The 14,346-nt window shown below is 41.7% G+C and overlaps 1 protein-coding gene across 2 annotated transcripts in view; it reads left to right on the top strand.

The window, feature by feature from the left end:
• Positions 1–11,373, top strand: part of LOC143282993 (toll-like receptor 4) — a 29,123-nt gene extending 17,750 nt beyond the window's left edge. For both annotated transcript variants that reach the window (XM_076588965.1, XM_076588964.1), the window contains exon 5: positions 4,513–11,373. In XM_076588965.1, coding sequence (XP_076445080.1) covers positions 4,513–4,776 — 264 coding nt within the window. In that variant the 3' untranslated portion in view covers positions 4,777–11,373. The remainder of the gene's footprint in view (positions 1–4,512) is intronic.
• The last annotated feature ends 2,973 nt before the right edge of the window (positions 11,374–14,346 follow it).

The following is a 14,346-nucleotide window of genomic DNA, read 5'->3' as shown; positions in this document are numbered from 1 at the left end:
CCAGAACACATCATCAATTCTATCGAAACCCTTGACGTCTCTTATTTTACAGTTGGTATGGAAAACCCTGTTATATTTTGCAAGTTTTCCAACATGCCATTTCGGTATTAAGCACCAGTTTTGCTCTTCATTTACTTCATAAAGTTTTCCTGCCCACTGTAAATTAAAGCATTTTTGTAAAGTAATCATGTTTATCATTTTAAGGCCTCCAGCCATTCTATTACTTTGTTTTTTCTGCCATAGAAACCTGTAAAAAGTGGTGTTCATTTTGCATAGAATACTGTGTGGAAGACCAGTGGACTTCATTACGTAACTTGACTAATTAAAAAAGTCTTTATAACTACTACTTTACCTTGAATACTGAGATCACGCTTACTCCATTCCTTTATCAATGTATCAATATGATCTATTCTTTGTGTCCAATTATCTGCAATTTCCTGTGCCATTTTATCTGCTTGAAAATAAATACCCAGGATTTTAATTTTACTGACTAAAGTAAATGGAAGAACTTCATTTCCGTTATGCTGACCAGTCCTCATTGCCTTCGTTTTTTCTGTGTTCAATTTCAAGCCAGAGAATCTTTCAAATGCCGTAAATATTTCCAAAGCTTTCATCATGTCTTCTCTATTTCTTAAGAACAAAGTAGTATCATCAGCCATTTGCTTGATTTTTAAGTGAGTTGGATTTCCGTTACCAGAACATGAGGGTACTTTAATGCCCACGATTGTATGATTTCTAATTTTTATAGCGAGCAATTCTACAGCCAAAACAAATGCCAGTGGAGAAAAGAGGGCATCCCTGTCTAGTTCCACACGTTACTGCAAAAAGTTCAGAAATCCAACCTCTGTGGTTGATGCAGCTGGAAGAACCATTATTTAAAACGTGAACCCATCTTTGGAAGTCTGGTCCAAAGCCGAAAACGTCGAAAACCTGTAAAAGAAACGTTTTAGATATGGAATCGAATGCCTTACAGTAATCAATGGCTAGTAAATACCCGGTTTCATTACGCTTACTAAAATAATTTATTACGTCGTCAACAGATCTTATAATTGTTGCAATATTTCTACCTTTAATGTAACCCACTTGGTCGTCGTGAATTAGTTTATGTACTACTTTACTCAGTCTTTCTGATAAAACTTTCGCTAGCATCTTAGTCAGAATTGGTCAAAGTAATAGGTCGCCAGTTTGTTAATCTATCTCTTTCTAATTCTTTCCTTTTGTCTGATAACGTAATTACCCCTTGTTTTTGTGTATAAGACAGTTCACCTTTATGAAAAGAATCAACAAAAGAACTTGTTACTATTCTGCCTAGTTTAACCCAAAAGAATTTAAAAAATTCTATCGTAATTCCGTCTATCCAGGAGCGAAACCATTTTTCAAGTTTCTTAAAACCATAGTCGTTTCTTCTATTGTAACCGGTCCTTCACATGAAGCGGGTTCGTCTTTGTCTAAGCGTGGGAAAGTTTCAGTCTCTAGAAATGTGTTAGTTTCGTCTTGTATGTTGTCAGATGTGGTTGTTTGGTTGTATAGATTTTCGTAAAATGCAACCTGCTCTTGAAGTATATCGTTCTGATCAGTTATTGTTTCCCCTGTTTCCTTACGCAGCCTTGTTATGACTTTTCTCTTTCCTCTAGCTTTTTCTAAATTACAGAAGTACTTAGTGTTGCGTTCCCCGTCTTCAATCCATTTACTCCTTGATCGTATCTGTGCACCCTTTGCTTCGTTTAGTTGCAGCAGTTCTAATTTTTGTTTTAAGTGTATGAAATCAGTTTGTGTTTTCTCGTTAGTAGGATCTTTAATAAGCTTTTCCCCCTCCTCTAAAATCTGCATGTTTAGCTTTCGGGACTCATTTCTTCGTTGACAGGATAATCCTTTACCAAATTCGCTACAAAAATTTCTTATTTCGACTTTGCACATTTCCCATCTATCTAAATCTGTCAAATAGTCTGTACCGTCATTGTTTAGCTGTCTGTCAAGTAAGTCATTCATTCTTTGTACGAAAGTGTGATTCTTTAAGAAACTATTATTGAACTTCCAGTATCCTGGACCACGTGAAAATTCATTGTCACTAAATTCTATTACAACAGCTTTATGGCCTGAATTAGGAACTATAATATGTTCGCATGTTACTAGATGATGTATCATGCTTTCTGATATAAAGCAATAATCAAGGCGACGGGCTATGAATGGATTGCTGCGACACTAGGTAAAATCTTGTTCTTTCATGTGGAACATTCTCCAGGTGTCAGTGAAGTTAAGAACATTTTTTAATGTATTAAGTTCCTGAATTTCATTTTCCCGATGAGGTTGACCCGATATAACGTCAAGGTTGTTGTCAAGAACACAAAGTCACCACACAAAATAAAGTTGTCACTAAAGTCATTGCAGTGTTGCTGAAGTTCTGTTAAAAAAAGGCCGCTTTTTCTGAAGCATTGTTTGGAGCGTATATGTTTGCTAGATGAAAATTACATTCTTGTGTGAAACTGAGACGATTAAGATTCTGCTTTGTGCCATTTCTAATTTTACTCTCCCGGTGAAATGTTTTGCAACTAAGATTACTTCTCCCTTACTTCTGTTTGTTCCTTCATGATAAAAGATTTCCCCTCCCCACTGTTTTTCCCATACAGGTATGTCGCTATGAGTTATGTGGGCCTCTTGTAGACAAACAATATTGAACTTGTTACTTTTCAAATATTGAAAAAGTGATAATCCTTTAAATTTGTTTTTTAATCCTCTACAATTCAATGATGCTATGCGTAACTTATCCATGAGAGAATGATATTAAATTATTGTTTGCTTGTTCATTTTTCTGTTCATATGATTGTTTGTGTGCTCTGCGTGTTTGCATGTGTAGTTGATAATCTGGTTCTGTATTTCCGTGATTGCTATCCATCTTAAGTCGTCGAATCATGAGATGTGATCAAAACTCTTAGTCCGTTGTTCAAAGCCAGTCCGTCATCAAAAGGTCAGTCCAGGTCAGTGCTAGAAGCTACTAGCGAGACACCTCCACGTCTGGAGCCCCACGGCGGTCAAACCGCCCGCCTTCCCGTCTGGATTGTTTGCTGTCACCCCTTCCCTCAGGGCTGTTCTCCCGAGACCGACGACGCTTGGGGGTCTCCGAGCGGTGACGAGGGGGACTCCTCAGTTCCAATGAGGTGCTCAGCGTTGCCTGTCGAGTAGAGGGTCGTCCCCTGGATTGTCTGTCCTGTTTTGTCACTCTGTCCTTCCTCACTCTGCATTTCACTTTCATCCTCCTCATTCACACCTGTCTCACTCTCACTCTCCCTTCTTGGATGATCCGAAGCAGAAAACTCGCAGGTAGGGTCCCCCCTTTTATGCCCTGTCTTTCTGCAAGCCCTAAAAACAACGTCTTTTTCACAGACAGAATTGTGATGGCCTTGCTCCAAGCAATTGGAACACACTACTGGTTTTCTCGCCAGCTTCTGTTCTTTATGGAAAACTTTAGCTGTAAAAAAGCTTACTTTAAGAGTGTTTTCCAGAGGCACAATTGGGACTGTCACAAACACGAATCTTCGTCCAGTTAAAAACCGGGTAAGTTTGTGGTCAGCATCTCTCGCTCTCTCGCATTTTATAGTTGATCGGAGCTCACATCCACCTTTCAGAAGGGAAGCTCTATCTCACTATCGGCAACTCGGCAACAGATGTAGGGATGTTGTCAATGAAAATTTTAGTGGGTGGCTTTCCTCTCCAGATTCGTCTCTTAAGATGTACGGGTTAGTATTTGATGTCTGCAATACCGTACCTCTTACGTGTACCCCTTGAATAAGAAACTGCGACCTTGCCTCTGTCGTAGCGGGGTACAGCCTCCACAGCCCGTTGATCTCCTGGGCACCCACCATCGAACCTTGTCCTGCAACACGCTTCGCAGCCAAGCACATCTCCAACACCGTAGCGCGCTTGTTTCTGGAGTCAGGGATGTCTCTTGTCTTTAAGAAGACAGGCATGACACTTGCAGACCCGGCCATGTCCACAAAATGAAATGAAAAGCGAACACGACGAACGGCAAAAGAAAACTTCGAAAAGCCGATTACGATTTGGAACAGTCGCAACGGTTTAGCCGCACCGAGACACGGAAAAAAGCAGCGTTGAAACTGTAACACAACTCAGCTGGCATTCCGTGTGGGGGAGCACAGCAACACGTGAACACTCGGTACGGCTGTCGCTCACCGAAATCTATAATGGTCACGTGATTTATGACGATGCTGGTTACATGACAATGACGGTGATGGTCACGTGACTGATTGTGATAGCCACATGATTGATGACAGTGATACTCACATGACTGATGACGGTGATGGTGACATGGCTGATGACGGTGATACCACCGATGATGTTGATATTCACATGACTGATGTTGTGATGGTCACATGACTGATAGCGATGATGATCACATGTCTGATGACGGTGATGGCCACATGACTGATAATGATGATAGTCACATGACTGATGACGGTGATGGTCACATGACTGATGATGATGACCGCTGTACAGGTGGTGCTGCTGGTGACCCCAGCCTTTGCTGAAGACGACTGGTCCTGTGGGTTCACGGTGCACCAAGCCCAGCGCAGCATCACCGACACTCTGCCCAACCGGGTCCTCGTCGTCTTCATGGAGGACCCCCGCCGTCTGCCGCCCATGGCCTCGCTGGAGAGGATGCTGCGTCACTACCCAGAGTGCAACGTGTTTCACGTGCCCAGACACGCTCCTGTGCACCACCCGGTGTGGGACAGGCTGGCCAGAGCCATTGTGGAGTGACCTTTGGCACACAGGGTGGACGATAGGTGGATGCTTCCAGGTTTCAGAACTGAACAAGAGAGAACTGAAAGAATGGCTTAAACTTAGTGTCTGTGTTTTATTAGCAGAATAGAAACTACAGTAGATGCATCTTTCATTGTTGTTGTCTCATTGTAAAATCTTGTTCTTGATTTCATTATTATCATTTATGTCTGTCGTTTTAATCATTTGGTTAACAAAATAAAATTTGACTTTTGTGTTTTCTTTGTCCACCTGTCTTTCGTCTGGGTTGGTTGGTCATTGCTTGTTCACAAAATTTATTTTAGACGAAAAGAAAGTGTGTGCAGTGTATGTGTGAATGTGTATGGGGACATGCTCGAACCGTATGCAATAGTCCTGTCTGTCACTGTCTTCTCGTTAGTGATAATTCAAAATAATTCTGTCATAGTGGACCGAATTCAGCCAGTGTGAGAAAAGGTTTCCGTTGTCCAGAGAATGAAGGGAGATGTTGGCATTGTCCACGAACTGTGGCAATCGTCATCAAATGATTGATGTTGGCAACAGCCCTGAGGAAGGGGAAGAAGAATGTCAGAAGTGTGAGGTCCTCCTTCATGCGACAGTTTCATGGAGAGAAACGGGCTGCTCTTGCTTTACCCGGCGAGCGGGACAAAGTGGCCAGGTGTTTTCTTATTTCATAAAGTCTGTCTCACTTGATTCTATATGTAAAGAAAATATATTCACCCCTCCCCATCCATCACTTTTATCAAACAGTGCTTTCTGTAGAAGGCTAAAGGTCACTTTAGTGAAATATATCCGTTGTACTCCCTTTTCTCCACAAGAAGGTTTTCTGATCTGATTAAAACACTAAGAATAGTCAAATAGTGTGAAGTGAACTGACTGAAACGTTTGTAGATACATTCAGACAATTATCATTTGAGAGAATGAATGATCCTTTGATGGGCGGGCAGGAGGGATTGGTTGAAATGATACTTGATTCGATGGAAAGTGGATATTGGGTGAGTACGAAGATATACGACAGGAAACGTTTGCCGCTTTTGTCAAAATTATCTTTTTGCTCGTCGCAGGAATAACTAATTCTAAGAAAGAGAAAGGGAGATGTGTGTATGTTACGGAAATCTGAACGGACGTGTTACAGCATTGTAAAACCTATTTACACATTATGTTAGAAGCAAAGGGGACATGTTTCCTGTCTGCCAACCACAAAAAGGAATCTAATCCCCACGTGACTGCGTCTTTAAGGTTTTGTGTGTGTGTGTGAGAGAGACCTAACTTCTCCATAAGGACTGAAAATCTGAGTTTTTGAACAATAATAATTTGAGAAGGAAGATGCAGAAACGCAATGCCCACAGAGCTGAGAGCTACAGATGAAGACGTCAAGACTGAGGGCAGACCGTATATAGGATGAGGCAGGCAGGTGGTGGGGTAGCAGTGGGAGTCGTCAGCAATCTACTCAGTTTGACCTGTCCTCTGTGGGCACAGTGAGCCAAAGCCCATCGTCACCTGGTGTAGGGACAGTTTGAACTGTCTTCTGTGGGCACAGTGACCCAAAGCCCGTCGTCACCTGGTGTAGGGACAGTTTGAACTGTCCTCTGTCCTCTGTGGGCACAATTAACCCAAAACCCATCGTCACCTGGTGTAGGGACAGTTTCAACTGTCCTCTGTGGGCACAATTAACCCAAAACCCATCGTCACCTGGTGTTGGGATAGTTTGAACTGTCATCTGTCCTCTGTGGGCACAATTAACCCAAAACTCATCGTCATCTGGTGTAGGGACAGTTTGAACTGTCCTCTGTGGGCACAGTCAGCCAAAACCCAGCTGAAGGTTTGGTGACTGGCACCAATCAACAGCTTTGTCTATTCTTCCATGGAAGCTTTTACCATGTATTGACAATCTTGCTGCACCCAACAAATAACTGGTCAGTGAATTATGTGCTTTCTCGATCCTCCATCCAGTTCTTTATTCTGAATTTATATGGTGTTGCGATGTGATGCAATTGTGGATCTGGTGTATAAAGCCATGTAACTTTTCTCAATACTGGTTGTAAATGTTCACAATATTTCTTGTAAGTGAGGACCAAATTACCACTCGTCGTCGTCGGCCTCCTTCCGTCTCGAGAGACGATGGCTGCACCGGAAATGTAGTCACTGCCGGGCATTGCACTTCCTGCTGTGGCTGTGTAGACCGATGCTGGAGTGGCAATCTCTGCTGCATGTGGGACAGATATAGGTAGAGACTGCTTAGTTTGCAGAATTGGACTTGCGTGTGGCTTTTTTTCCCACGGCAAGTCAATGCGGCTTCTCTCTGCTTGTTTCACCCCTCTCTGAATGGCAGATTTCCAGGGTCCACATGAGTCCACAAGGCTTTCCCAGTACAGCACATCAATCCCTGTACTTCTCAGGTCCCGTTTGCAAGTGTCTTTGAATCTTAGTCAGGGGCGGCCTTGCGGCCTAGGTCCCTCTGATAGTTCGCCGCACAGCAGATCTTTAGGGATGCGGCCTTCAACCATTCGGCGAACATGACGGAGCCAGTGAAGACGGCGTTGACTCAGAAGGGCGGAGACAGTTGGCAAGAATGCACGCTCAAGCACTTCAGTGTTTGGGATCTTGTCCTGCCATCGGATTCCAAGAATGCGTCTAAGGCATCGGAGATTGAAACTGTTTAGTCTCTTCTCTTGCATGGAATATGTGGTCCATGCTTCACTCGAGTAGAGTAGGGTGCTTAGAACGCAAGCTCTGTAACCTGCATCTTAGTGTTCACCATCAAGTTTTTGTTTGACCACACCCTCTTGTAAAGTTTGGACATGACCCAAGCGGCCTTCACAATTCTTGAGTTGATCTCTGGCTCGAGGGAAAGATTCTAAGTTATTGTCGACCCCAGATACTGAAACCGGTCAACTGAGTTCAGCTCGTGGCTCCCGATGTGAATTGTTGGAGAAGAGTTGGTGCCCTGTCCCATCACTTCCGTTTTCTTCAGGCTGATGGTGAGGCCAAATTCGGTGCACACATGCACAAGGCGGTCCATGAGTCTCTGAAGGGCCTCCTCTGTGTGTGTCACCAGTGCAGCGTCATCGGCGAAGAGAGCCTCTCTGATGGTGACATGCCTGACTTTGGTCTTTGCTCTAAGTCTGGCCAGGTTGAAGAGCTTTCTGTCAGATCTTGTGTGTAGGTCAACTCCATCTTCGTTGTTTGCGAACGCATATGACAGAAGCATGGAGAAAAAAATGCCAAAAAGTGTTGGGGCGAGCATGTAACCCTGCTTGACACCACTGCTTATTTGGAATGGGTTTGACACTGCTCCATTGTAGCACACTGTGCTGTACATGGCCTTGTGAAAAGATTCAACAATGGCCAGTAATTTCGGGGGATAGCCTATCTTCCTCAGAAGTGTGAATAGTCCGCTCCTGCTTACTAGATCAAAGGCATTTGTCAGGTCAATGAAGGCAAGGTAGAGTGGTTGATTTTGCTCTCGGCATTTTTCCTGCAGCTGTTTGACGGAGAATATTATGTTGATGGTAAATCTGCCTGCCCTAAACCCACACTGCGACTCTGGGTATACGCGTGCTGCCAGAACTTGCAATCGGGTCAGGATGACTCTTGCAAAGGCTTTTCCGACAATGATGAGTGGAGAGATGCCCCGGTAGCAGTTACAGTCGCTGCGGTCGCCCTTGTACAGGGTCACGATCTTCGCATCTCACTTGTCCTGTGGTACAGAGCCCTCCCTCCATCACTTGCAGAGTAATTCGTGCAGCTCCTGAAGCAATGCTGCTTTCCCGCATTTGATGACCTCAGGGGTATCCCGTCCTCTCCTGGGGCCTTTCCAACTATCAAACAGTCTATGGCCCTGCTCAGCTTTCTTCAGTTGGCTCTGCATCCAGCTCTTCCATGACAGACAGTTCTTGAATAGCGCTCAGAGCTGCCTCTGCCACAACGTTTTGCGTGGAGTATAACTCTCGGTAGTACTCTACCCATTTCTCCATCTACTTTCGTTGACCAGTGATGTTCTCTCCTGTCTTGGACTTGAGGGGTGCGGTCTTGGAGGCGATTGGACAAGCTGCCTCCTTGATACCCGCGTACATGCTGGCCGAGTTTCCAGAGTCTGCTGCTGACTGTATGCTCTGACTCAGATTCAGCCAATAGTCACTGGCACAGCGCCGAGCTGCCTGCTGACTCTTGCTGCGTGCAGACCTTAGCGCATCCCGTGTATAAAGCCATGTAACTTTTCTCAATTATGTTTGTAAATGTTCACAATGTTTCTTGTAAGTGAGGACCAAATTACCACTATTACCAAAATAACAAAACGGTCTTTCTGTACAATTGAAACTATGATATCCAGCCATATGATAAACAGATAAGTTATTTCAAGTCGGTCTTTGTGGGAGTGTTCTTCACCTTCGTTTTGTGACTCAGTCGTGTTTTTGAATAAGGTGAGCGAGAATTTTGTGTCATTGAGACGTGATTGTCTATCAGACAATATGTATAATTTTGAAATTGGATATTTGCTGTGCAGTGAGATCGGCTTTCAGCATTTATACACAGATAGGGCCTCATGCAGAACGTAAGGTTGGTATTCGTTGCATGATCATTACAATAACTGCAATACTAAAATACTTGTGCTGGTATCTGCCTTGTCTATTTATTTTGTTTTACATTGGAAGGTATTTTAGGATTTTTATCATTGTTACTTATGTGAGGCTTTAACGTTCACAATAATTGGTAAGTTCGTTTTTTTTATTGCCACCCTTGCATTATTTGAAATGTACAATGAACTTTGTAGTTGATTGAGTGAGTAGGTGTTGATTGTGTAACTTTTGATGGGTTTTTTTTTTTTAATTTTTACTATCATTATTTCTATAATCATCTTTGTTCACATATGTATGATTTATATTCGTGTAATATTGTAGTTGTGCTGATGTGGAAATTATAGGTTAATTTCTACGCGTCAGAAGGTGTCATAAACATCAGGAGCGATGGATTTTTATGCGTGTTTTCATTATTTTGAAGGCTGTCACGATGCCATCCAGGACGCTGAATACTAAGCAGATTATTACTACTGTTAGTGTTCTGTGTATGGTCATACCCGACTTCAGGTATGTAGGTATTTAACCTCAATTACAGCAAAGATTTCCAAATGTTATTTTACCGAGTTTTAGTTTCAAAGTGTCAAAGAGTTAGGGGTGATTCATATACGCTACACCACATCTGCTGTCTAGGAAGAAAAGCGGAAAGGAGCAGATGCCTGACTTTTGCATAAACCCAACGTGCTGATCAGGCCTTGGAAGCCATCCCCTGAGTTTGTTTAAAACGTCAAGATTAACATGAAATGAAATTAAATAATTAGACAAAATAATAGGACAAAATAAACTAACAACAAGTACCTAAAACATAGTTTAGTGAAAGATACACAGAGGCCAAATGACTTTGAAGAATGTGAATCATGTGATGGTGGTGACTTATAATGGGTTAACTCTGATGTTTACCGCGGGAGAGGTAAAGGTATAGATTGAATCATGTGGAATTCTTGTGCAAACCTATAATGACTTTTAACATTCGTTGTTGAAACCTGTGGGATTCTTGTGCAAACCTATAATGACTTCTTAACATACGTTGTTGAAACTTGTGGGATTCTTGGGCAAACCTCTAATGACTTATTTCCCTATATTGTTGGAACACTTTGGAATTCTTGTGCAAACCACTAATGACTCCTTAACCTACACTGTCGGAACCTGTGGGATTCTTGTGCAAACCTCTAATGATTCCTCAACCTACGTTGTTGAAACCGTTGGGATTATTGGACTAACCTTTAATGACTCCTTGATCTACGTTGTTGGAAGCATTGTCTCCTTGAGGCAGATGTGAAGTAATGTGGAAGGAAATTTTATAGAGTTTCTGTCAGGATTATATCCTGACACAGACAATACGATATAATGTCTGAGGAATGGGTCATGTATTTAAGGTGTTTTCGACGACTGCAGAAATACGTGGAGGCCAGGAACGAGTGGCTGTCACCAAACCTCACTGATATGCTGGCTGCTTGACTAAAAACCTGCTTTTAGACTGTTGCATGTACATTTTGTGCTCGTAAACTTAATTGTTTGAAATTGTTTGTGAACTATGAACATGACGAACCCTCATTGATTTGTAATTGTAGTTTCAAGGGCTGTATTTCTTTATCTTTTCTTTGGTTTTTATTCTGGGCGGGGATGAGGGTGGGGGTGGGGTTAAAACTTCAAGAAAAAGTATTGTTTACTAGTTTGTTAACAAGAGAACACGAATTACTTCAAATTTTGTTTTAGCTTCTTTTTTTTTTAATCTTCCAACCAGTAAAATTAAGCTCTTCCAAATTGTTTCAACTTACATTAAAAAGTTGTTTCAGTTGGTCCAGAGATTAGTTTGTGGTGTTATAACAAATAAGAAAGGAAAGTACTAAAAGTATCAAATTAAAAGAAAACAATCTGGCATGACAAATTGTACTTGAGGCAAGTCTCCATTAAATGATTATAGGTTAGCGGGTTTTAGTATTAGTCAAAATGGTATGTTGTGACAAAATCTTATTTTGAGTCTTCTGTTTATTCATGTCAATAAAGTATCAAAAAGTGACAGGAGTGTTATTCCTGAGATGTGTGTCAGTCAGTGTCATACAGATTATTTTTTTAACCACTACTCACCGACCCCTGATCCTAAAAACTTGGCAATATAACATGGTTACATGTACATACATGTGAAGCATATATATATCTGTGATGCATGTGTATATTTAAGAGACAAAGACAAAAGGATTTTATAGCACCGATGTTAACAAGAAAAACAACAGAAAAAAAACAGTAAATAATGTGGTTATGTTCATTTATTCATCCTCGAGCACCACTGAATAAACCCGAGTCAGAAACACATTCAGTGAATGCAGAACACTGGCAAATGAACAAAGTAAAGTAAATAAAAATGGAAACAAAGGGGGCACGGAGGAGGGACTTCAAATAATAATGCTGCAACACACAACACACACACACACACACAGTACTGGATGGGCACAGGAAATGTGGTTTGGTAATGTTGAACCACACATGAACACCACACACACACACACACACACACACATAGAGTACTGGCTGGGGACAGGAAATGTTGAAACACACATGAACACAACGCACACACACACACACACACACACACACAGAGTACTGGGTGTGGACAGAAAATGTTGAACCTCACATGAACACATCCAGAACACACGTGGTGGTTGTGGACCCCTGTTACATACACTGCTATAATGCTTCTATCATCCATGTCAAACACTTTGTTACAGGCGGTAAGTGATGTTACTGACGAATTGCAACGCTCTCCAACTGATGAAAATTGACAGTAAGTTCAAAGATCGTTCGAACCTGACAGGGCAGAAAACTGTATGTTCCTGGTGGAGAACAGAAAAACGGACCACAGTACGCTGATACAGATACACGTGAAGCACGTGGAAACCTGTGCCTGTGGACACGCTCAGCGTGACTTGACAGATTGTGAAGACTGTGCCAAGGAAGTCAGAATATGTGTACTGGGCATTTTCGTTTTGCGTTTGATAAAAATTCACAATGTTCTTGAGTGAATGTGATTGTTTGACATGTGTATATAATTCGAGATTTTCGGTAAACTCATGAAATACTGAGGAGTTAATTTCGAAGTTGCTGACAGATTTCAAAATCAAGTTTATATCGGCAGTCACAAAGTCTCAATCGAGGGGTGGGGGTGAGTTAAATGTTAGTACATTCCGGCGTGAACTTTTTGGAGAATGTTCCGATAGAAATGATCTTTTTTTCCTCATCTGAAACTGTGTGCTTCAGTTGGCCCCAGTCACTGCTTCGTTGAAAAGGTAGAGAGAATCGTTAGGTAGGCCTAACTGCAAGCAGCGTGTAATTGCGAACGGTTCGTGTACCGCCCTACTTCGAAACGTTCTCACCACACACATTTCACAATTTAACGTCTGCTTCGACTTCGTTCTGATACCTTAATGAATATCCATTTCCAAGAACTAATCAAACATCAGCTGTTCCGGGCTATTTCGGCGTTCTTTCTTCTCTTCGCGCATCACTGCTGACCAAGTTCAGAAACGTGCTCTCAAAATCTTAAACTCATGGGAAGCAAGTTGTGCTTGCTTGAGCTTGGACACAGTTTATGACAGCTGATTTGGTTACATATGCTGAACTGTTGAACGAGCGACTTGTGCATTACCACCACTGGGAGAATTTAAGAAAGCTTGTTGGTGACAGATCAGAACGTGAGTTTTGACAGGAATATCTAAAATTGTCGTTATTGTTGCGGTTACTGAGCACTCTCAAAGTGTGTGTGTGTGTGTGTGTGTGTGTGTGTGTGTGTGTTTTCGTTCGTTTTTTTTTTTAGTTTAACGTCTTTCCTGTGTAAGTGATATTAGACGAGGGTAGGAAAAAAAATCGAGTGGGTGGAGGGGGTTGGGGGAGGGGGGGAGAGAGAGAAATTTATGTGTACGCATGCGAGTAAGTGAAAGTATATGCGCGCGCGCGCGCGCGCGTTTGTGTGTGTGTGTGTGTGTTACATATAGAAAATGATTGATTTAAATTTTGTTTTGTTTTTTTGTTGTTTTTTAAAGGCCTAACAATATAACATATTTCTAATGAAAAACTAACAACTATAACAGCGAACCAACTGGACTATTTGACAAGGAGCTGGAAAAGTCATACATTAGCAATGGACTGCTGAAGATGGTCAACACTGAAGATGATTTCAGTTCAGGGATGTGAGACTTAACATATCACAAGTTGGTATATGATCGGCTGTTTTGTGAGCACCACAGATGCAAGAAACATAACTGACATATTTGGTCTTAAAACAATTCATTTCCATCTGCAGACTAGAGAAATGATTTGCCTCTTACGAAAATCATTATGGTAATATTTTCCCATGAAACCATACATTTTCTGTATATTCTTATGCAACTCCGAGTTACCGGTGTGTTTTTCTTCAAGCTGAAATTTTGACCATTGGACTTTTTTTTTTACATAGTGTAAGATTCCTGTAGTGAAAGCGAAATATTTAAATCTAACTCCTTCATGGAACTTCAAGCTCCTTTTTTAGCCAAAATGTCAACTTTTTCATTATAGTAAAAACCGCAATGAGAAGGAATCCTGCAAAAGGTTATGTAAGAGCCTCTTAGTCACAGTTCGTGAATCAAATGGTTGTGTGTGTGTGTGTGTGTGTGTGTGTGTGTGTGTGTGTGTGTGTGTGTGTGCATGAGTGATCAAAACCAACAATACAACAGTCTGGTGTGATGTTCAAATGACATGTATATGTTATGTCTAAATTGCCCTTAAAGATTTTTTACATCCCGAAGATACAAGAAAATAATATGATTTAAACAGCATTCTCACTTCGAATACCGCGATCAATATATCGCCCTTAAAAAAGCATGCTCAAAATGTTAATATTTGAACGTCATTCATGTTTCGCAGTAGTGCAGTGAATAAGACAATTTCTTCCCACCCAAACATGCGGAGTTCGAATATGCATTGAAGCTTTTTTTTTCTTTTTAGCCCGAAGCTTTATAAT

The sequence above is a fragment of the Babylonia areolata genome, chromosome 6 (genome assembly GCF_041734735.1).
Source record: "Babylonia areolata isolate BAREFJ2019XMU chromosome 6, ASM4173473v1, whole genome shotgun sequence".
Taxonomy (NCBI): domain Eukaryota; kingdom Metazoa; phylum Mollusca; class Gastropoda; order Neogastropoda; family Buccinidae; genus Babylonia; species Babylonia areolata.
This window is presented reverse-complemented; position numbering and strand designations above follow the sequence as displayed.